This window comes from Ammospiza caudacuta, chromosome 12 (assembly GCF_027887145.1).
Source record: "Ammospiza caudacuta isolate bAmmCau1 chromosome 12, bAmmCau1.pri, whole genome shotgun sequence".
Taxonomy (NCBI): Eukaryota; Metazoa; Chordata; class Aves; order Passeriformes; family Passerellidae; genus Ammospiza; species Ammospiza caudacuta.
In genome coordinates this window covers 8,439,590-8,463,107 of record NC_080604.1, presented here as the reverse complement: position 1 = coordinate 8,463,107, position 23,518 = coordinate 8,439,590, and the positions used below count along the sequence as shown (strand labels likewise).

The 23,518-nt window shown below is 59.2% G+C and overlaps 2 protein-coding genes across 2 annotated transcripts; one reads left to right on the top strand and one right to left on the bottom strand.

Moving 5' to 3' along the window:
• The first annotated feature begins 694 nt into the window (after positions 1–694).
• Positions 695–15,856, top strand: GNAI2 (G protein subunit alpha i2). The gene is made up of 9 exons (XM_058813065.1): positions 695–868; positions 9,499–9,541; positions 9,722–9,863; positions 10,058–10,218; positions 12,634–12,762; positions 13,920–14,049; positions 14,285–14,438; positions 14,719–14,916; positions 14,999–15,856. Exons 1-8 carry the CDS (start codon positions 751–753, stop codon positions 14,907–14,909), a joined length of 1,068 nt encoding a protein of 355 aa, XP_058669048.1. The 5' UTR covers positions 695–750; the 3' UTR covers positions 14,910–14,916; positions 14,999–15,856.
• A 1,130-nt stretch (positions 15,857–16,986) lies between these two features.
• On the bottom strand, positions 16,987–20,248 carry GNAT1 (G protein subunit alpha transducin 1). The gene is made up of 8 exons (XM_058813181.1): positions 20,143–20,248; positions 18,633–18,675; positions 18,301–18,442; positions 18,072–18,229; positions 17,859–17,987; positions 17,650–17,779; positions 17,411–17,564; positions 16,987–17,177 (listed from the first exon to the last, which is right to left on the bottom strand). The coding sequence occupies exons 1-8, from the start codon at positions 20,246–20,248 to the stop codon at positions 16,987–16,989; spliced, it is 1,053 nt and encodes a 350-aa protein (XP_058669164.1).
• Between the last annotated feature and the right edge of the window lie 3,270 nt (positions 20,249–23,518).

Sequence of the window (23,518 nt, the reverse complement as noted above, 5' to 3'; positions counted from 1 at the left end):
TTCTGGGAGAAACCTGGAGATGCCCCATCCTGCCCAGTCCCATCCTGCCCCATCCCCTGTCACAGGCACCCCCAGCCCCAGAACTTGCCAAGGAGCTCCCTCCCCTGCAGCAGGGGACCCTGAGGAGTGAGAGATGCTCAAGCTCTGAGCCACCACCCTGTGACACCGAGACTCTACAGAAGGTAGCCCTGAAACACAGCGTCACCCAAACCGCTGTTCCCAGGGCTGCACCCACTGCTCTGCACCCAAAGGGCCCCAAAACGCAGCACCCGGACTCCATCTCCCTCCAATGTGTGTCCTGGGACATACCGTGTCCCACGCACACGTCTATCCCGGGACACGCCGTGTCCCTCCCACATGTCTATCCCGGGACACGCCGTGTCCCACGCACACGTCTATTTTGGGACACACCGTGTCCCACGCACACGTCCACCCCGGGACACACCGTGCTTTATCCCGGGCCACCCCGTGTCCCTGCTCCCTGCGCTCCCTCACAGCCCGTGTCCCCCCGACCCTCCCCCGCCGTTACCGGCCGCTGCCGCCTGAGGGCCCGCGCGCCGACACCGAGCGGCCCAACCCCGCAAGCCCCGCCCACCAGCACCGCCCCGACAGCGCCCCGCCTATTGGCCACGCCCCGTTGGCCCCGCCCCGGTAGGCCCCGTCCCCGGGCTCGCAGGGCGGGGCCTGTCGGGGCGGGCCGGGCCGGGCCGGCAGAGCCGCGGGCGCGCAGCAGCCGCCGCCGCCGCCGCCATGGGCTGCACCGTGAGCGCCGAGGACAAGGCGGCCGCCGAGCGCTCTCGCATGATCGACAAGAACCTGCGGGAGGACGGCGAGAAGGCGGCGCGGGAGGTGAAACTGCTGCTGCTGGGTAAGACCCCCGGGCCCCACCCCCGGGCCCCCCATTTTGGCTGCTTCGCCCGGCCCGGCTCGGCCCGACCGGAATCGGGCTGCCTCGCTGCCTCCGCCCCCCGCTGCCCCGGGGCCATCCTGGGTACCAGCGCCCGGAGTGCCCCGCCCCGCCCCGGGGATCCCCCGTCTGTGGGATGCTGGCCCCAGCCCAGGGTTCGGGCTCTCCCCACGGTGAGCTGTGGGCTCCATCTCGGGCCGCGGGGATGTCCCCGGGAACTGGGGCCTGCCCGGCCCCAGGCTTCCGAGTTCCCCCCCTCCGATGGAGGAGCAGGCCGTAGGGTTTCCCCCAGGAGTCGAGTGTTGATCCCATCCCCGGTCTGAGGGATCTCCCCTAGGAGTGAGGTGTTGATCCCATCCCAAATCCCAGGGATCCCCCCCAGGAGTGGGGTGTTGATCCCATCCCAGGTCCCAGGCATCCTCCCGAGGACTGGGGTGTTGATCCCATCCCAGGCATCCCCCCCAAGAGTGAGATGTTGATCCAATCTGAGATCCTAGGGAGTCCCTCCAGGAGGGGGTTATTGATCTTATCCCAGTCTCCACGGATCCCCCCCCTCCCCAGGAATGGGATGTTGGCTCCATCCTAGCTCCCATGGTCTCTCCCCCCAGGAATGGGATGTTGACCCAATCCCAGCTCCCAGGGTTCCCCCACAGGAATGGCACCCTGTACCCACAGCAGACTCTGACTCCCCTCCACATTGGGGTTCTTTCCCCACCCCTCTGTGAGCAGGATGCCAGCCGATTCCAGGCTTTGGGGATCCCCCTGGCAGTGGGGTGCTGGCCCTACAGCAAGCCTTGGGTACCCCTCAGAGAGGCTGCCACCCCACCCTGGGCTGTGGGGATCCCCCCAGAATTAGCAACCACCCCACTATGGTACTGTGCTCCCGGCTGGTCATTGTCCATCCCTTTGGGACAAAGGTGGGGGCGTCCCCACTCACCTGTTGGATGTCCCCCCCCAGCAAAGGTCCTGCAAGCTCGGGCACCCCGTCCCACCTGCCCAGGATCCCTGGACTCCTCCCTGCGCTGCTCTTACCCTGGCCTCTGGCTGTGGTGGAGGTAACGGGGCTGAGAGCCACCCATTGCCCCGTGTCTTCCCCACTGGAGCCCTGGGACAGGCCCGAGCCTCTCCATCACCCTGCCCACTCCGTGGGGGTTTGGGGGTCTTGGGCCATTGCCTGCCATGGGCAGGGCCCCCCACAGCCCACGGGCTCTCTGATAACGGGCCGCTTTCCTCTTCAAAGCACCCTGGTGATGCTCCCATGGGCGTTCACAGCCCTGCCCTGTGCCTGCGGGCAAGGCAGCACTTCGTTATTTTAATTCATTATTTCTCTTAATGACTCTCCCAGTTGGGTTTTTTATTCCCTGTGCGAAATTCCCAGGGAGGGCCTCCCGCCAGGTGCGAGCTGGGAGCTGCGGGGCTCCAGTGGCACCGTGGGGCAGCGGGACAGAGGGAACCCTGACAGAAAATGTCTTTGGACTCATCTGCTGTCTGCAGAGGAAGCTGCCAGCAGCAGGAAGTCACGCTGAAATCCGGCAGGCCTTTATTTGCTCAACCCCTGCCTGCCTTGAGAAATACGTAATTAACGCCTCAAAATGCTCCTTTATCAGAGTGCGGCTCTTTTGCCGTCTGTTTTGTTTTGATTCTTTTTGCCTTGGCACGAGCAGTGCTGGCAACAAAACCCCTCCTGGGGACATTGGGAGGGGGTCTGTGCTGTCTGGGGGGCTCCATGGTTGGGCACACTCGCTGCCCCGTTTTTTTCCTGTGGAAGCGAGAGTGAGGGGAGTGGAATCCCGTGGGATAGTGGAGGAGCATGTGGTGGCTCTTTGCTGTGAGCTGCTCCCGTGCTGGCTTTGCTGCCAGGTCTGCTCCTCTCAGCCCAGGGCCTGGTGGGGACCAATGGGGAGGTCGCTGGCCAAGGGGGTTTGGCACCTCCAGCTTCGGGAGGCTCCTGAGACTGTCCAGGCAGTGTCACCTGGTGCTGTGAGCTCTGGGTGCCTGGGTAGGGAGGGCCCATCCTGTTGGTGCTGAGCGTCACCAAGGAACAGGATTGTGCTGTAGGCTTAACTGGCTGACATCCCTTTCCCGGGCCTTGCTCTGTCCTGAAGTGGAGGCAGGAGGAGGAAGAGGATGTCCTCACTCCCTTCTGCTGGGGCCAGTGTTTACAAGCGGCATTTCTGATCTCAGCTGCTTTCTAAAGCCAAAAATAGAGCAAAATGGCTCTTTTTGTACATTAAGAAAAATGGCCTTTTCTTCCCCTTGCAGCTGTCAGGTGTCAATAGCACCACAGCCTTGGGTCAGCACTGCCCATTTCCGAGCTGAGCCTTGGCTGGAAAATCCTCCCAAGCCAGCAGGGAGCTGCTGGGCAGGTGTGGCCAGCACTGTCCCCTGGGGCTTGTGATATGTCCCCTCTGTGAGGTGGGACCCAGTGCTGGGGGGATGCTCCCACCTCCCTGCTGCTCGTCCTTTGTATGGTTTATTTTTTTCCCCATGGTCAGGGGAAGCTTTGAGGAGACCTGAGGCCTCACATGCTGTTTGGTGAGCACCACAGCTCCTCATCACTCTCAGCAAGGCAGAGCTCCAGGGTCCTCCATGAGGGCTGCAGCCCTCCTGCCTCCTCCAGAAAAAGGGAGGCAAAAACTAAAGAGAAAAACAGCTTCACCCTTTGTGCTGCATCAACCTACAGCATGAAGAGGGAATGTCTCTTCCAAGTGTGGCATATTTTTGGTGTCAACTCATGGTGTCCCACAGCTGAGCTTTGGAGCTGGGGCACCACTGCCAGGCAGGGCAGGGTGTTAGTGGAAGGCACCAGTCTCGGTGTGTGGTGATGGCATCAGCAGTGTAGGAGCAGAGAAGGCTTGGGGCTGACTGCTGCAGGTGCCTCAGATCTGTGCTGTGCTCATTATGTGGGCATGAGCCGCCTCCTGTCTTTCCTCTGCTGTGGTGGCTGAGCTGGGGAGGCATGGACACACTGTCAGGGCAGTGGGGACAGCCAGGATGCCCCAGTGGCACACTGTCAGGGCAGTGGGGACAGCCAGGACCCACCAGTGGCACACTGTCAGGGCAGTGGGGACAGCCAGGACCTGCCAGTGGCACACTGTCAGGGCAGTGGGGACAGCCAGGACCTGCCAGTGGCATACTGTCAGGGCAGTGGGGACAGCCAGGACCTGCCAGTGGCACACTGCTCTGCCACATGCTCCTGCTGTGGCTCCTGTCCATGCCTTCAGGTTTTCCTGTGCTGTTTGCTCTGGCAAAGTGAGTGTCTGCCAGATAGTTTGAAGCTCCAGTCTCTGGTGGAGAGAGGACTGGAGAATGAAGCAATATCCCCCAGGCAAAGCAATTCCCCCCAAACAAAGAATGTGTCCCTTCCTGCTACTGGAAACCACCAGTCTCCCACGGTTTTGGTGCTGGGAGGGGCCAGGAGCCATCACTGACATCTAAAAGCACCTGGAGCATCTGTCCCATACTTGCAGCACCTCCTGGTGCCACTGTCAGCTCCTCACCATCCCTAGCACACAAAGCCCTGCAGTCAGTCGCTGTTTCTGCTGGGCAGCAGTGTTCTGGCCAAGCCACCTCCTTGCCTGTGGGAGCTGCGATGCTCCAGGGGGATTGAGGATTGGCAGCAGACAAGTTATTGCTGTGTTCAAAGCCCCTTATTTCTTATCTTTGGAGGATTAGGAAAGTGAAATATTTCCCAGCTGTGTTAGAGGTTGAGAAGGCACTGGTAGGGTGATGATGTTCATCCCCAGGGGTCTGTGCAGACCCTGGGATGAGGGCACTGCCCTTGCTGGCGTGGTGGCACCAGGGTACGTCATGTAGGAGCTGCCTGTACCAGATCCTGCCTGGGACAGACAGTGGCCGGGCAGGGCTCGGAAGCAGTTTTTTGTTTTTTTGTTTTTTTGTTTTTTTTTTTTTTTTTTGTTTTTTTTTTTTTGGGCTTGCATAAAAATAGAGGAAGGGAGGGACCAGCTGTGACTTTCAGAGGTTGTGTGGCTCCAGAATTGCCCTGGGTTCTGTGGGAGCTGCCTGCTTTGCTGTGCTTGGTCCTGTCTTGGGGGTTGTTTCTGCCCTTGCTCCTTCCTCTGTCCTGACTGTTGAAGGGCTTGGGTTCTCCCTTCAGTGGGAACACTGGGAGCCCTAATGCTGTTTTTTGTGATGGGCTAGGAGGTGTCACAGTGAGGGGGACCAGGGAAGAACTCAGTGCTGTTAAATCCAGAGGGATATGATGTCCAACCCCTGAAGTTGGTGTATCAGCTTGGGATAGGTTGGGATGGGATGGGTCACTACAATGCCCCTACTGGTGATGTCCTAGGGGCTGGCAGCTGCCCTCTGCTCCAAGATGAGCACTTAGACTTTGCCCAGAGGAAGCAGCAGAATTATATGTGTATGTTTAGCATATATTTTTACAGATGTACATTAGAAATGCATTTTATATTTTAACTTTTGTGTGTGTGTATATATATACATGCACTATCTTACATTTTTGTGGAACAACGTATACATTGATTTATATGTATCAAAAAGCACATAAATATATATATCTGTCTTCACCTATATATATGTATAGCTTTATGGTGTCCCCTGGTCTGAGCCTGCCCAGGGCAGGGATCACAGTGTCCCCAGGCACTGGTGCTGCAGCCAGGGCTGGCCTGGCCTTTCCGCAGCCACCGGGTTTCCTGCTCCAGGCCGGAGCGCGGCTTTCCGGCCCGGAGACTGCTTGAATCACCAGAGCCAGGGGAGCTGAGTAATCCTCCATCCCTGGTGGAAAACCCAGCCAGGGAGATTCAGGTGTGGAAAACCCAGCCGGGGGGATTCGGCTGTGGAAAACCCAGCCGGGGGGATTCGGGTGTCGGCAGCATCCCGGCTGTGCCAGAGGGTGAGGCCCCATCCTGTCAGGGCAGGGTGGATGGGATAATGGCACCCAGGCCTGAGGGCACGTAGCAGCAGTGGTGCAGGGGGAGAGGGAGCACTCTGGCCATGGCAGGGGCAGAGACAGAGCAGCAAAGTTTCAGGATTCCTGGAAAAAGCCCAGCACAAGGATAGTTTTGTCCAGCTTGTGGACACCAGCAGCCCTTGTTGGCACCAGGGGTGCATTTTCCATGCTCCCTCTGGGAAACCATCCCCAGCCCACCTCCTCTCTGTGTGCCCTGAGCATCCTTCGTGCTGCCAATTTATTTCTTTCTGTTTTATTTATTTTTGTGGTTTTTTTTTTTTTTTTTGTATCTTTATCAGCTGCCTTGGACAGGGGGTCTGCACCCCCCAATTTTTTGAGGTCCTGCCTGAGGACGTGGCATTCCACCAGCCAACGATGCACGGCTCCTTCTGGGAAGCAGCCAGCCCTGTGCTGGAATGGGATGGCCCTTGGGAAAAACGCCCTGTGTCACTGTGGGGTTTTAAAAAAATGTGATTATTTTTACAGCAATTTTCCATCTATTTTGGGTAGGAAGGAAAATGTCGAGGGGAATCTCTTTTTGTTATTAGAATCTTTTGGGTAACTCTGCTTTTAACACACCCCTTTGTCCGTCCCATTTGATGGTGGGGACCTCACAGGTGCCAAGGGGGGTGGACTCTGCAGCCGTGCCTCTGTCCTGCTGTCTGTCTGTCCTGCAGGGGAGAGGATTGGTGGATTTGTCCAGAGCTAAAACCCATCTGTAAATCCATGCTCAAATAATAGCTGCTGTTTGCCAGGTTGGGAAAGCTTGCCGGGACAGCAGCAGGGGATGGGCCTCTGGGTGCTGGGGATGGCTCTGGACCTGCTGGTGGATTGAATTTCAACTTTTCCCCCGTAATGAGAATTTTCCAGCTCTGCATTGCTTCCATCTATGCCTGAATATTTGAAAGGATTGTGCCGTGTGGAAAAATGGAAAATCCCCTGTCAGTGATGGGGGATGAGGTGGATCCTGAAACCTGTGGCCAGCTCCTAAAATACAGGGATTATGTAGGTGCTGCCCAGAAGTATGTGCATATATTGCACTAAATATCTGCTGTCCAGAAAGCACCATAAATCATGCCTGCAGAATATATATGTTGTCTCAATAAAGTTTTTGCCAGTGGATTAGCAGGGAGTTCTGGAGCCAGGCAGCTGCTTGCTTATTTTAAATTTTTGGAGATTATTTTTAACAAAGAAAGGAGGAAATGAGCCCAAGAGAGAGCTCTCGTCCTGTTTTTGCCAGGCTCTGCCCTGGGAACAAGCGCTGCCTGCAGAGAGGCAGGGCTGGAGGAAGCACAGCCCTGGGGTCAGCCCATGCTAATGGGGGGTCTCCACCCCACCCTGATATGCCGGCACAGGAGTCCAGAGCTCCTCTGACACTGCCTCATCCTGCCCAGGCTGGGCTGCAGGGTGGGAACTGGCAGTTGGCATCCAGCCCAGGAATTGTTTTGGGGCTGAATGGGCGGCAGCCGGGGTTTTCCGGGGATTGGAAATCCTTCCCCTCTGCTGTGCTCATGGAGGGGGCTGGGGAGGGTCCCCCGTGTGGGGAGGGGGGGCTGTTAATTCACATCCAAATTCCTGCTCACTGCAAGTGTGCAATCTCCTCTGCTCAGAGGCAGAGGTGCTGACTTGGAACATGGCTGCCTTCCTCAGGGGGATGGGAAGGAGCTGGGAGATGTGGAGGAAGTTTGCAAGGAAATAGCCAGCCTTGGTGACGGTCACTCTGTGACTGTCACCCAGCCCGGGGAAAGCAGGAGGCCCCGGCAGGGTTGTTCCCTCCTGGCAGGGAGAAAATGTCAGGCAGGGTCAGAGAGAGGAGGAGCTGGGAATGGCTGTCTGGCACCTCATCTCAGAGATGCTGATAATCCAGGTTCTTGCTTGCCACCTGCCTCAGTTTCCCTGTCCAGGCACCCAGTGTGAAAGGATTGAGTGAATGCCACTGGCCACCAGACCCAGTGCTATGGGATGATGTTAGAAACTAGAGATACTTAATGGAAAAAATGAAGGGCTACACCGAGTCCTTCCCCCTGCTCCCAGCTCCAGGCAGGAGCTGCCAGCACTGACCACGAGCGCTGGCAGGGCTGTTCCCGGTGCCGCGTCAGCATCCTGGGGGAGGATGGCTCAGCAGGGCTGAGAGCCCCTGCTGTGCTGGGCTGTGACCTCTGAGCTGAGCAGAGCCCCTCCCTTGGCACACACAGCATGGGAACCACGGAGCAAGGTGCTCCAGTGGTAAATGCCGGGTCTCTGTAGCCTCAGTATGGCCCCGGCATCAGGGCACTTCATGCCCTGAGCACTGCCTGCAGTGGTGTCCCTGGGGGTGCATGCCTGTCACCTGGTGGTGTTCAGGCTGGTGACATGGGTACAAGGAGTTTGTTCCCTGCCACCATGTCTCAGCTGGCATGATGGGCCCTGTTTTTCCCAGTTAATTTTAGCATAATCTGCTGCTTTTTTTTCTGATTTTTTTTAACCTCCTCTGTAATCTCTGCCCCCTCTGGGGCCATGCTGGCACCATCTTGCTTGGGGCCCCCTGTAAGGGCAGCTCCAGGGCCAAGGGTAGCATTGGGGGGACCCACAAGAAGGGCTGTGAGAGGACACAGGGATGGACTTTGCTTGGGACATCCTCTGGGATTTGCACCTGGAGGCAGGGACCACACTTGTCCCTGGCCAAAGGGGCTTCATCCTGCTGGGGGTCCTGGGGCAAGACGGGCCAGGCACTCATCCATCTCGTGACACTCCCTGCACAGAGAGGGGACAAGGGACATGCCTCTTTCAGCTTCCCCTTTTGGCTTCCCCTTTCTTGCAGCCAGGGTGACTTTGCTTGTTCCCTGCTCTCAGCCAGTGGAGGGAGGGCTGAGCTGAGCTGCACATTGCCTGCGTGGGGTGACGTCCCTAGGGGACAGGGTGGGGGAAGGAGAACCTTAGGCACTCTGGTTGTCTCGCTGAACTCACAGAACCCTGCGATTGGATGCTGAAAAACAAAACGACCCCAAAAGCCACCGGCTCTCCCTGCTGGCAGCCGCCTCCACAGCAGGCTGGGGCTCAGGACCCAGCAGGCTGGGAAGTGCACGGCAGGCTGGGAAGTGCTCGCTATTTAAGAGCCAGCCTGGGGGCGGCTGAGCCCGCTGGGATCGCTTGAGCTGCTGCTGGAGGTGGCAACTTATTCCCCAGTTCCCTGCCTGTACTTTGTGGCACAAGCATCCCTGCGTCCTGGCTGTGCATATGTGCTGGGGCTGGTGCTCCATTGTTCCTCAGCACAGAGGGGATGTGGGATGTGCCTGGAGATGGGATGGCAGGTGATGGACAGGGCTTGGTCCCCTTGTCACAGGGAGTCCCCAGGTTCAGCCAAAGCCAGAATTGCCCATCAGCTGTGGCATGTGAGGATTGTGGGGAAAACGTTAGTGTGTTGATGCCATTTTCCTGGCCCAGAGCAGGTGTCATTTCTTCCCTTGGGACCTATTGCGAGGGCCCCCCAGGCTCTACTTTTGTTCCCTCTTTTTTTGGTCCTGACGTTTCCAGTGTAGATCCAGTCATCTGCTCTGGCTAATGCTGCTTCTCCAATAGCTGAAGCACCTGCTGCACTCCCTCTGTGGGCTGGGCGGGTGTCCCAGTAGGGTAAGGGTTCCTGGCTCTGCACAGGACCTCATCCCTTCTCATTTCTCCACAGGTGCTGGCGAGTCTGGGAAGAGCACCATCGTCAAACAGATGAAGTGAGTGGTCCCTGCACTGTCACTGTGGCTGGCACTGCTCAGGCATTGGCCACAGGCTCCAAAACCAGTGTCTGACAGGGAAAGCTCCCAATCGGTGTTGCCACAGAGCATGGGTGGGGAGCAGCATCCTGGGATACCCCACAAAGGGCTGACCTGTCCTGTGTCTTTTCCCTGCCCCAGGATCATCCATGAGGATGGCTATTCAGAGGAGGAGTGCCGGCAGTACAAAGCTGTGGTCTACAGCAACACCATCCAGTCCATTATGGCTATCATCAAGGCAATGGGGAACCTGCAGATTGACTTTGGAGACTCCTCCAGAGCGGTGAGTGCCATCCTTCTCCTACTGTGCCTGGCAGGGAGGGAGGTTCTTGGTGGCTAAAACAGATGTGCCCAAGACTGGACTAGGATTAAAGGTGGCTCAGCCCAAGCCCTGCTGTTCCCTGGTGGGCTCCCATCAGATCCTTTGAGTGAGCTTCAATAAGTCCGTGCCAATGCTCAGCTGTTTTATCTCTGCAGGATGATGCTCGGCAGCTGTTTGCACTCTCCTCCACTGCTGAGGAGCAGGGCATCATGCCTGAGGACCTGGCCAACGTCATCCGGAGACTGTGGGCTGACAACGGGGTGCAGGCTTGCTTCAACCGCTCCCGAGAGTACCAGCTGAACGACTCTGCTGCCTAGTGAGTGCCCCCTCCTCTGCCCCAGCTCAGCTGAGCCCTGGGAGCCACAGTGCTTTTATCAAGCAGCAGAAAATCCCCCAGGGGCTGCTGTTCACCCTCCCCAGGCTTAGGAGCTGGTGCTGCCACTTCCCGCAGGGTGCTGGGGCTGAGCCTGAGCGGAACTGGGAAGGCGGATGTTTCGAAAGCTGTTTCCTTCTCTGGCGGGGTGTGTGTACCCTGGGAGGGGGGCACTGGGGCATCCCACTCCTGCCACTGCTCTGTCCCTTCTGCCCTTCCCCAGGAGAGGCTCTCCACTGGCTGCCCACTCATGAGCACAGCCCATCCTCATCACCCTTCATGGGCTGTCAAGGCAGGAAAAATTCCCAAGGAAAGCCCTGGAGACACTCTAGGTCTCAAGAGGATGAGTAGGATGCTCAAGAGGCTTCTCTTTTTCTTTTAACTGTTTTTATGCAGAAAGACTTGGCATTATACTTGTGCATTACCCAGAAAATCGGTGTTTAGGTAGATTGCTGCAGCTGGTTGCATTTATTTTTGAAGAGATTAATAAATAAAGTTAATCTGCCTAATGTACCATTGCTGGAGAGAGCAACACAGCTGAGTCTGTGTTTAGCTTGCACAGTGCCCTCCTACCCTCTCCACTCAGACCGCTTATGGTAAAGCAGTGTTGGGGGGAGCTCATGGTGTGCCAGGAACACCCATCAAGCCTGGTCTTGCCTGGGATCCCTGCACACTTGGGACTTGCTGCCATCCCATTCCCCAGCTGTCCCCTCATGCATAGCAGTGTCAGATCTCTCTTTTGCACTGAGGTCACCATGGGGAGGAGACTGCAGGAAAGCTCCTGGCAAGCCCCAGACCTGGAGAAACTCCTGTCAGCTCTTTCCCCCAGCACCCGCAGCTTTCACTTCCTCCTGATGGTCACACCCCACCTTCCCCAGCCCCTGTCTGCTCAGCCCCATCACTCCCCAGCCAGCCCTGGCATTTCCCTGGCAGTGGGTGCTGGTTTGGAAGCACAGAACACCCAGCAGGTGCCAAGGAGCTTGCACACACACTTGGAGCAGGTGTATCTGCACAGTATCTGCCAAGTGGCTGTTGCTGTCAGTGCCATTATGCAGTGTTTAGCACATGGTGGGGGTTGGACAAGCATTAATTAGGAGCACCTTCAAGCTGTTGCTCCAGCCTTTACCAGCCCTGTGGACATCCCTGTGCAGTGGCCAATCCTTTGCCCATCACGCAGGGATGATGTGCCCATGGTGCTGCTAGAGCAGGACAGTATGGGAGTGAGGAGCCCCGTGCCCACCCAGCACACAGCCCACCTGTGCCCCAGCCCTCTGCAGCACAGCAGCCCCCATCCTGGTCCTCCTCTGCCTCTGGGAGTTCCAACAGTGCCGGGGTGGTGCTCGGCAGCACCCTGGGGCTTGATGCAATGTCCAAGAGCCTGTGGCGCTGCGCAGGGCCCTGCTGTGGCGTTTCCTGTTTTTCGTAGCCAGAGGCCATGTGTGTTTCCGGCTGTTTTTGAGCTGCTCTGCAGCAGTAACGTGCAGGTCCCCCACCCTCACACCCACAGCAGGCTCCTGGGGCACCTCCAGCCCTGGCCTTGCCCTGACACGCTGCAGGGTTTCCCAGCAGCTGGCAAGTGGCTGTGCTGCAGTTGGAGCCAAGGATCCCTGTGGCCTCGCGGGCTGTAATCTGACTTTCACCAGATTACAGGGCCACAAATGCCTTAATTAAGACAAGCCTAATTTGCTTAAAGGAGCCCGTTTGTAGTAACCCAATTAAAGCAATGTGAGCGGGAGAAATCAAAACCTGCCTTGATCCCCCTGGCAGCCCTCATCAGTCCTGGTGGGTGTTGCGCACTGGGGACCCGGCCACCACCTGTGGCTGTGCGGGCAGCAATGCGGGTGATGCTCCCAGGGGGCTCAGGACTCCTGCAGCCCCCCACGGCGCTGCTCCCTGTCTCTCCTGCCTCCCACCTCCTGCTTCCTCCCAGGACGCCGTCCCTTTGTGTTTTTGACTATAAATGGCATGGCGCCATCGATTGTTTCCGCCGGCACTGCGGCTGGTTGCCATAGCACTGAATATTTTCCTCTTGCCATTTCCCCCCGTGCAAACGGCCAGGGAAACAGGGTGAGCCCCTCAGCCCCGGCTGCATCCTCTGCCTGGCTCCCAGTGCCAGCACACTGCCCCCAGTCCCTTGGTCCTGTGCGTCCCTGGCCACTGGTGTCCTGCCCTGCCTGTGTCTGGCAGGGATGTGGGGTTACCCCGGGATGCACATGGGGACTCTGCTGTGCACCCCAGCTGGGCACTGCCCACCCCAACTGAACAATGCTGGGAGATGCACAGGGGATGTCCCATGGGATCTGGGTGGATTGTGCCCCACAGTCCAGCTCCCACAGCACTTCTTCTCTTTGTCCCCAGCTACCTGAACGACCTGGAGAGGATAGCCCGTGCTGACTACATCCCCACCCAGCAAGATGTGCTGCGCACCAGGGTGAAGACCACGGGCATTGTAGAGACTCACTTCACCTTTAAGGACCTGCACTTCAAGTATGTCTGACATCTTTCCCTTTTGCCTTTTTGAAAGCAAAAAAACCCCTTCCTCCCCCTGTTCAGATGGAGCATGGTGCACGCTGTGTGCACTCAGTTCTCCCCACCTCCTGGTTTGCTCATGGCGGGAACTGCTGCTTCAGAGAGCGGAAACCGCTGAAATAGCTGGAACAGCCTCAAAAACACTTCAGAGAACACTTCAGAGATCCTGGGGGCGGATCCAGGCTCTGGCGAGGAGGGGAGGGGGAAGGCGTCCCTCCTCCCGCTGCTGTGACGCTGCTTCCGCTGCAGGAAGGGCGCTGGGCAGGAGCTGGGGGCTCGGGGTCAGGCAGTGGCAGCGCTGCATGCTGGCACCCCGTGGTTGCTTTCCACTGAAAACCCAGGGGAAATAATAAGGGCTCCAGTTTCAGAGGCAGAAAGCTGCCATTGTGCACATCCCCAGGGAATTTAGTCCCATGGCAACAGAGCTGATGTCAGAAAGATCTGCTGGGGTCCTCTCTGAATGCAGGGGGCTCACAGGGACCCCGATGCCACCCTGGTAGAATGGAGACACTTGGTTGTGCTTTGCCAGGGCAGCACTTTGGGGGTGGCAGTGAGGGTGGTCTGGGGGAATGCAGTGTGTCCCAGTGGGGAAGCCTTCCCTCCAGCCAAGCAGTTGGCATTGGGCATGGCAGTGGATGTGGAATGCTGCTGCTGGGCTCTTCTCCATGGAGGCAGGGCATCCTCTGCTGCCCGTGGAGGGAGAGGCACATGGTGCATCGGGATCATCCCCGAGCCCTGCTGCTGCCACAATCCTGCTGAGCCCACGCTGACTTGGCTCCCCTTGGTCCAAGGTCTCTGGCAAAGCTCTGCTGTGCCTGCTCTGGAGCAAGTCTCTGGGGACCATGACACTGACAACCCCTGGGAAAGGTCGCCTGATCCTGCCCCAGCTCACGTCAGGGATTTGCTTTGGCTGGGAAATGAGCCTGGGCACTGTCCTGGCAGCAGGAGCCAGGGCAGATCCTCAGTACTGGCAAAATCCCTGGGGCAGAGGCACCGTGCTCTGCCTGCACCAGTGCTGCACCTGCTGCAGCATCTGGGGACACTGAGGCAGGGCATGGGGTGAGGGTGGTGGAGCTGGGAGCTGCCATCCATCCCGTGTCACCCCCCTGCTGCAGGATGTTCGACGTGGGAGGCCAGCGCTCGGAGCGGAAGAAGTGGATCCACTGCTTCGAGGGGGTGACAGCCATCATCTTCTGTGTGGCCCTGAGTGCCTATGACCTGGTGCTGGCTGAAGATGAGGAGATGGTGAGTCATGGGCGTGGAACCAGTGCCATGAGCTGTCCCCTCTGTGGGGGGCTGGGGGGGCAGCCCCTCCTCTGGTGGCCACCAGTGCCCTGGCCAGGGTGGCCCAAGCCTTGCAGGGCCATTGCCATCCCCTGCCCAGGCAGGCAGGAGCATGAGGGGTGGCAGTCTGGGGAGCAGTGGGGTGGGTGCTGCCTGGGGGTCCCTGCCTGGCTCATGCTCCTTTCTTCCCTGCCAGAACCGGATGCATGAGAGCATGAAGCTGTTTGACAGCATCTGCAATAACAAGTGGTTCACAGACACGTCCATCATCCTCTTCCTCAACAAGAAGGACCTCTTTGAGGAGAAGATTGTGCACAGCTCCCTCACCATCTGCTTCCCTGAGTACACAGGTATCACTGGGAGCCTCTGTGCCCCCTGCCCTCCTGGCAGGAGCAGTGGGTTGGGGCAGCAAGTGGGGTGTGATGGGTGTTTGGGTTGCCCCAGGAGATGTGGGAGGAGTGATGCCCAACACAAGGGGCAGCTGTCTTGAAGGGGGGTTATCTGGGGGTCATTCTGCCTTTGGAGCCTCAATTTGGCAACAGGACAGTGGCTGTGGAGGGCCAAGCCAAGCCCAAACCCTTTGGTGGCTGTGGGCAACTGTGGGGCAGCCCAGTGTCTCTTCTTGCCCAGGGGCCAACAAGTATGATGAGGCAGCCGGCTACATCCAGAGCAAGTTTGAGGACCTGAACAAGAGAAAGGACACCAAGGAGATCTACACCCACTTCACCTGTGCCACGGACACCAAGAACGTGCAGTTCGTCTTCGATGCCGTCACCGACGTCATCATCAAAAACAACCTGAAGGACTGTGGTCTCTTCTGAGGCTCAGGTGGGTGGTGGTCATGGACCATCCTTCAGCTGCAGGCTGCCCTTCCCCAGACCCTCCCCTGCTCACCGTCTCTCTCTCCTAGGAGCTGCAAAGGAAGGACCACACCATCTCCCACTCCTGCTTCTCTTCTGATTCATTCCTCCGCCCACCACGTAAAGAGACTTTTTGAGTGTCAGCATGGTGGCAGGGCCCACGTACCCCCTGCTGGCCGTGTTTGCCCCCCACCGCTGTCCTCCTCCTCGCCAGCGTTGCCCTTCCAGGGAAGACAAGTTTTTAATCTTGGTTTGTACCCCCTCAACCCTTCAGCCCCCATTTCATTCACTCCGAGCCCTGGTGCTCTCACTGTTTACATTGCAAGTGTTCCTGGCACGGGGGGCACAGGGTCCCCTCAGGGATGCCCACCCAGCCACAAACACGACCGATGACATTCCTTTTAGTAACCAGAAAAGAAAGAAGAAAGAAAAAAAGGAAAAAAAAAAAAAAAAGAAAAAAACAACAAAACCAAACCCAAAACCATGCAAAAAAAACCACACCACACCGGTTGGGCACAGGTTACTTTTTAAACAAACCTTTTAACCAAACTATTTAAAAGCATCAAGTGCTACGTGGTGGTGGCATCCTTCGTGGCCAGCCCACCCCCCAACCGTGTGCCTTTGGGGGGGAGGGTCTGCACCCCACCCTGCCTTGCTGCCCCCATGCCGATGGGCAGCTCAGGCAGGAGGGTGGGCAGGGGGTGCTGCCCACTGCCTCTATCCCCCCCCTCTTTCTAAGCCTAGTTTTTAGGGCTAGCTGTTGCGTTGGGCGAGGAGAGCCCGCTGTACAGAGCGGCCCCCGCTGTCCCCCCAGCCCAGGGGGACCCTCCAGCCGGTGCCTGCGGCCTCGCTTTTCCCACAGGATGTTTTACCAAACTGTTCACGTCGTTTGAAATAATAAAATGTAGAAAGGAAAAAAAAAAAGAGAGAAATGTTATATATACTGAAATGCCCTGTGTGGCATGGGAGTGGGCAGGGGGGCTTCACCTCTGTGGGAGGGTTGGGGTGGGCCCCAGGGGTGGGAGAGGGACACAAGGTGGGTTGGCATCCCACTGGGGTCAGGAGAAGTCCCTGGTCGTGGGAGGTGAGGGCAGTGGGGGGACCCTTGGGGGTGTAGCTGGGATGCTGCTGCAGGGCTGAGCCCTACCCCGAGGGGCTGTGGGGTGGGGGGGAACAAACACATGACCACCCCCTGGCTCTGCAGCGGTGACATGGTGGCAGCAGTATCACACAGTCAGTCCCTGGGGTCACCCAGGACCCAGAAACACCCAATGATCTGCAGCCCAGAAGGAGATGTAGCACCCCTTGCACCCAGCAGCCCCCAGGAACTCCCAGTCCCAGGGATCACCCATGGACACCCCACACCCAAAGGACCCCCAGCTCTGGGCTTTGTGGAGACTCCCAGTACCTCCAGCTCCAGGGGGGCACCCATGGACACTCAACAGCACCCAAGGGACCACCCCAGCACCCAGAGCTTCAGAGGGCACCTGGACCCCCCAGCACCCAAGGGAACCCCTAGCACCCCTCAGTTCCAAGGGGTACCAGGGACTCCCAACACCAAGGGGTACCCAAAACCCCCAGTGTTCCCAATGCCAAGGGTCATGCTGGGAACCCCAGCACCTGTCAGGCCTAAAGGGAACCCAGGGACACCCCAGGATCCCTCAAGTACCTAGGGACACCAGGACCCCCAAACACCCCTCTGCTCCAAGGGGTACTCAGGGACCCTCAGCACCCAAGGGAACCCCCGTCCCCCACAGCTCTGGGGTTACCTGCAGCACCCCAAAGTATACAGGGTTATCCAGGTGCCCCTGGGATCTGGAGCCCCAGAGACCCCCAGCAGAACTGGGGACCCCACAGTGGGACAGTGGGTGGGGAGGGGGTGTGAGATTGTGCCCCCCCAGCCCCCCCACTTCACCAGGGGTGGCTTTGGAGCTGGGCAGGTCAAATCCCAGGGGTGTGGGGCAAGCGGGGATGGTTGTGGAGGTGGAATGGGGTCAGCGGTGGGGCTGGTCCCGGGTGGGGGGTGCTCGGCCGGGGCTCAGAACAGCCCGCAGTCCTTGAGGTTCTCCTTGATGATGATGTCAGTGACGGCGTCAAAGACGAACTTGACGTTCTCGGTATCGGTGGCGCAGGTCATGTGGGAGTAAATCTCCTTCACGTCCCGCCGCATGTTCAGCTCCAGAAACTGCAGCTTGATGTAGTTGCCCGCATCGTCGTAGGTGTTGGGACCTGGTGGTGTGGCAGTGAGCAGGATCCCTTCCTGGGCTGGCCTCCCGCCAAAATGCCGGCCCGGGATTACCCAGGGCTCCCTCAGGTGGGTAAAGCTTGTACTCTCCCTCAGCAAGGCTCATGCAGCACCACTTGCGTGGGGTGCTGAGGACACCTGGTGGGGACTCCTGCGGGGCTGGCGGCACCCAGCCCTCCGGCAGCACCCCACCACCCCCAGCCACCGCCCCACTCACCGTCATAGTCGGGGAAGCAGATGCTGAGGTGGGCCTTCTTGATCTTCTCCAGGAAAACGTCCTTCTTGTTGAGGAAGAGGACGATGGAGGTGGTGGCAAAGTAGCGGTGGTTGCAGATGCTGTTGAAGAGGTGCAGGCTCTCGTGCATGCGGTTCTGCGGAGGGACACAGCCCCGTGGTGACACCCGTGTCATGGCTGGGGCAAAGCAGAGGGGCTGTGAGGTGGTGAGCGTTCCTCACCACTTCATCATCCTCCACCAGGACCATGTCGTAGGCGCTGAGCGCCGCGATGAAGATGATGCAGGTCACGCCCTCAAAGCAGTGGATCCACTTCTTCCTCTCTGAGCGCTGTCCACCCACATCGAACATCCTGGGCAGGACAAAGGAGGGTCAGCACCCCCTCCCTGCCCACCCCCCAGCACCAGCCCTCGCTGGGGCCTGGCCCCCACCTGAAGTTGAGGTCTTTGAAGGAGAACTGGGTCTCGATGATGCCGGTTGTCTTGACGCGGGAGCGCAGCACGTCCTGCTCTGTGGGGACGTAGCCGGGGGTCACCAGGCGCTCCAGGTCTGACAGGTAGCTGGCCAGGCACGCGGTGGGCATGAGACACGGGTTGGAACCCCTGATGCCCGTCCCACCCACGCTCCCCGAGCCCAGCACGTACTAGCCCGCAGAGTCGTTGAGCTGGTACTCGGAGGCGCGGTCAAAGCAGGCTTGGATGCCCGAGTCCTTCCAGAGCCGCCCGATGATTTCTGACATCTCCTTGGGCATGGTCCCCTCCTCGATGGTGTCTGAGAGGTGCAGCAGCTTACGGGCATCGTCCTGTGAGGGACAGGGGGTCAGTGGGGTCTGGGGGCTGCGGGGAACCCCTGTCCCACATGGATGCTCCTCACCTGGCGAGCCGTGTCCCCGTACTGGATGTTGAGGGTGGTCATGGCCCGCACGATGGACAGCATGGACTGGAGAGTGTTGCTGTAAATGATGGCAATGAACTCCAGGCATTCCTCCAGCGAGTAACCGTCCTGGTGGATGATCCTGGCCGGGGAAGATCACAGGCGTGGGGCTGAGCTGGGTGCCATGGAGCTGAGCCACAGGATGGATGCACCCCATGGCAGTGGCACGGGGCACTCAGGCACAGTGGGATGGGGCACATCATGGCTGCAGTGTGGGACAGACACTGTGCATGGTGGGCACCATCAAGTGACCCCCCCCCCTTGGCACTTACTTCATCTGCTTGACAATGGTGCTCTTCCCCGACTCCCCTGCTCCTAAGGGGACAAAGCAGGGTCATGGTGGGGCCATGGGCACTCCCAGCTGAGCCCGGGCTGGCTCTCTGAGAGCCTTGGTGCCTGGCATGGCTGTGGGCACTGCTGGCTGTGCTGGCTCCGTGGGTGTGCAGGGGGATTAACAGCCTGGTGCCAGTGGCATTAAGGTTAGCCTGAGCCGCTGCATCTAATGGGATCTGAAGCAGCTCAGCCAGGACACTCTCAGGAGCCCAGGGGAGGGGTTGGGGACATGGTGACATCGCAACCCTGCCACCCACCACGCAATGCCCCAAACCTGTGGCTGTGCAGGCAGATGTATCCTGGTCCAGGCTGTGAGGACAGTGATGCCACCCAAGGCCCCACCACACACACAGCACCCCAATCCTCAGGCACCCCTGGGGGACTGGGAAGCACTGGGAGGGACACACAGCACAAGGGGGCTCCAGAGACAGGCATGGGGTGGTGGGATGGGCTGCCTGGGGGTCCCCAGGAGCTTGGGGGTGCTCACAGGCTGGGGTGGGGGTAGGTAGTGTGGGCGAAGGCTCTTAAGGTGGTTTGGTTGGGTTTGGGACCAGGGCATGGGGGAATGTTAGCAGGGCTGGTTGGGTTGAAGGATATATGGAAAACAGGGGATCTTAGGGTGGATCTTGGGACCTTAGGATCTCAGGATCTCATCTTCTTGTTGAGATGGTCTGTTGTGTTTGGGGCGCATGGTAAGGGGTGCTGAGCAAGGGGGGATGAGCTGGTTTAGGGGATCCTGGAAATGAGGGGGCTGTTGGGGTGGCTGGTTGGGTTTAGGGATGCCGAGGGAAAAGGAAACATTGGGTGGGCTTTTTGGGTTGGCTGCTTGGCTTTAGGGGTGCTGTGGGGGTCAGAGGACTGCTAGAGTGGGCTGACTGGGTTTAGGGGTGCTTAGGAGCAGGGGCCTGGGGACTGTTGAACTGATTTGGTTTAGAGTGGGGCCAGGGAAACTTAGGGTGTTTTATTGGGGAGGGGTTGGTTGGCATTAGGGATGCCTGGCAGTGGGAGGCTGTTGGGGACACTCCTGGGTTGTGCTGGTTTGGTTCAAAGGTGCTGGAGGGATCAAGGAAACATTGGGTGGGCTCTTGAGAAGGGGAGGTTTGGTTTAGGGCTGCTGGGAATGGGGTTGATGTTGGGGTGGACTGCTTGGTTTTAAGGGTCCTGAGTGAGTCAGGAGAAAGTTGAATGGACTGTGAGGGTGGGCTGCTTGGGTTTGGGGCCCATCTGGGAGCCAGAGGAATGTTGGATTGGCTGGTTGGGTTTGGGAGCAGTTGTGGGGCGTGCTGGTTGGGTTGAGGGGTGCTGGTTGGGTTGAGAGGTGCTGGTTGGGTTTAGAGGCACAGGTTGGGTTGAGGGGCACTGGTAGGTTTCCGGGATGCATTGGGTGGGCTGTTAGGGTGAGATGCTCAAGGGATGGGTATGTCCCCCCGGGTTTTGTGTCCCCCTTACCCAGCAGCAGCAGCTTGACGGTCCTGGCATCCTTCTCAGCATCTTCCTTGAGCTTCTTCTCCAGCTCTCGGGAATGCTTCTCCTCGGCGCTGGCCCCGGCTCCCATGGTCAGCCCCGCAGCCCTGCGGTTCAGCGCCCGCTCCTTGGAGGTCAGCACCAGGATGGGCAGCGAGCTCCAGCCTCCCGCCGCCTCCAGCGCTCGCTCCCGCGCCCGCCGCCGCCGCTGCCACCGCCGCCCGCCCGTGTGCGACAAGGACGGGGCCAAGGTCCCGCGGGGCCGCCCGCCGGGGGGCTTAAGCTGGGCCCCCCCGATAAACCCCCTGCAATCTGCAGCGGGCTGAGCTCAGCAATCCCGAGGTTCCCGGAGTCAGCACTTCTGCCGGGAGGGTGCCCCGGCCCCACCAGCCCCCGGGGATGGGGCAGTGACCCGGCCACCCTGGGGCAAGTGGGACTCCTGCCCATCTCCAGCTCTGCTGTGGACCCCAGGGATTTGGAACTGGGATGCGATGGTGTGCCTGCTGGGATCGGGTCAGAGGGGGAGCTAATGTCCCCACTGTGTCTGCCGGGATCTGGCCGGAGTGGGAGCTAATGTCCCCACTGTCCCCATCTCACCTGGTCAAACCCCCTGCTCTGGAGCAGTGCCCACTGTCCCACCCCAGTAAGCCGTGTCCGTGTCCCCATGGGCACTCCCCACAGTGACAGAATGTCAGCCTCAGTCAGCACACCCTGTGTCCCCAGGGACACTTCCAGAACTCTCCATGCCCTCTGGGTGCACTTCTTAGTGTGCCTGCACAGCCGTTCCCAGTGCCACCAGTACACTCCCAGTGCCACCAGGCCAGCTCAGTGTCACCTGCACAGTGTCCCCAGGCCCTGCAGCAACACCTGCACCATGTCCTCGGGGATACCTGCATACCCTCCACAGGGTTCCCAAAACCTCTCCAGTAACACTGTCCAGTGACTATGGAAGAAATCCCAGCGCTCCCAGGCAATTCCAGTTCCTGTGTGGGGACCATGCCCCTCCTGCCCCAGTCCAAACAAACCCAGTCCAACGCCCAGGGACACTGCAGTGCCGCCTCTGTGCTACCACCCCAAAGGCAGTGAGGCCTCCCAATGTCTCTCGGTCCCTCAATGTGCCTTCCCAGTGCCCCGCTCTTACGGCCCTAGTGCCCCCCAGTGCCACCGCGCCCCCCATTGCCACCACCATGAGGCCACCGCAGCAAAACTGAGTATCCCAAGGAACTCCTCAGTGTCCCCCCACCTCTGGTGGCTCCAGGCCTGGCCAGGGCTGCCCCAGTGACCCCAGTACAGCCCAGTTCTCCCCTGTATCCCCCTTTTGTCCCCAGCGCTCCCCGTCCCCGCGCGGCGGCTCTCCTGCAGTGCCCCGCCCGGCCGCCAGAGGGCGCGAGCGCCCAGCGCAGCTCCCAGTACAGCCCCGTGCTCCCAGTACAGCCCAGTGCTCCCAGTACAGCCCCGTGCTCCCAGTACAGCCCCGTGCTCCCAGTACAGCCCAGTGCTCCCAGTACAGCCCCGTGCTCCCAGTACAGCCCCGTGCTCCCAGTACAGCCCCGTGCTCCCAGTACAGCCCAGTGCTCCCAGTACAGCCCAGTGCTCTCAGTACAGCCCCGTGCTCCCAGTACAGCCCCGTGCTCCCAGTACAGCCCAGTGCTCCCAGTACAGCCCCGTGCTCCCAGTACAGCCCAGTGCTCCCAGTACAGCCCCGTGCTCCCAGTACAGCCCCGTGCTCCCAGTACAGCCCAGTGCTCCCAGTACAGACCAGTGCTCTCAGTACAGCCCAGTGCTCCCAGTACAGCCCAGCGCAGCTCCCAGTACAGCCCAGTGCTCACAGCAGTGCCTCTCAGGACTGGCCCGAGGAGCACAGCACCACCTCCATTGCCCTGCCACGGCCCAGTACTGCCCACTACGACCCCCAGTCACCCTAGAGAACCATCACCACTTCCCCTCCGCTGCTCCCAGTACTGCCCAGTACCACCAGCTCTGACTACCAAACCCTAATGCCTCAGTACTTCTCCCAGTTCTCCCAGTATCAACCTCCAGTGTGCCCAGTACTACCTCCAATAGAGCCCAGAACTTTCAGAACTGACCTCAGTGGCTGCTGTAACTACTCAGAGGAGCTTGGTACCACCCCCGTATCAATCAAGGTGTTCCCAGCATCTCCCACTACCATCCTCAGTGCCCTCTGCTGTTTCTCCCCTGCTCCGTGCTGCCAGTACCAGTATCCTGGTGCTCCAGAACTTTCCTCAGGGCCCACAGTACTTCTCTGTGCCCCCAGCAGTGACCCTGAGTGCTCCCAGTGCCTTCCTCAACACCCAGTGGGGGCACCAGCCCAGCCCGGGGTACCCCAACACACAGCAGTGCCACCCGCTAGTGGCACCTGCCCACAGCCCCTGTGCTGCCCAGCACAGTGACCCAGAGCCCCCGGGGCAGCCCTGGCAAGGCTCAGAGGGTGTTGTGATGGGGCCAGGCCTGTCCCCTACAGAGCACAGCAGGCGCCCACGTCTGTCCCAAAGCCAGCCTTTATTTGGGAGTACCCCTGGCAGCACGGGCACTTATTAGCCCTGGTCACCCCTGTGTTCCCATGTACAGCTATTTACAGCCCTCCACACCCACCAGGGTGCCCAAGGAGGGTGGCTGATGGGCTAGGTGCCCCAAACCCCTCTGGGTGCCACTGTCACCAAGCTCCAGCAGCTACTCAAGGTTTCACACCAGTGTGGCTCCTTCTCCTTCCCCTCTGCATCCCACGACCCTGGGGCCAAGCCCCCACTATTCCCTGGACACCTCGGTCCCACCTTGAGGTCCGATCTCACCCCTGCCAAGCCCGCAGGGAGGGGACAGAGCCATGTACCCTTGCCCCTCCTCCTCAGCTTGCCTGGTGGTCTACAGCTTCCCCACAGAAAGCACTTGCTCCTCCATAACCCTGTGGGGAAACTGAGGCACAGAACTATGATGGTCTTGCCCAGCTTACAGCGGGCAGCCCTTGGCTGGCACTGCAACCCCCCTGCCCTCCCCAGGGCCTCCCACACAGGGACATCCATCCTCCAGCACAGTGTCCCAGCTGTGTGGCAGTGGGGCTGTGGTGACCCACGGTCCCTGCACAGCAGGTACTGGGGGTCCTTGGCAGGGAGAAAGACAGCGATGGTGGCTGAAGCCACCTCAGGGGCCCCTGCTCCTCCCTGGAGCTGGGAGGTGGGGGCAGCACCACCCCAGTGCCTATGTACAGCCTACAAATAAATACCACCTCCTGTGGGAGGGGAGAGCGTGTGTGTCTGCGTGTGTGTGCGTGCGTGGATGTGTATATATATATATATATATATATTTATTTATTTATAGATATTTTTAATATTAAAAGGGGGGAAAA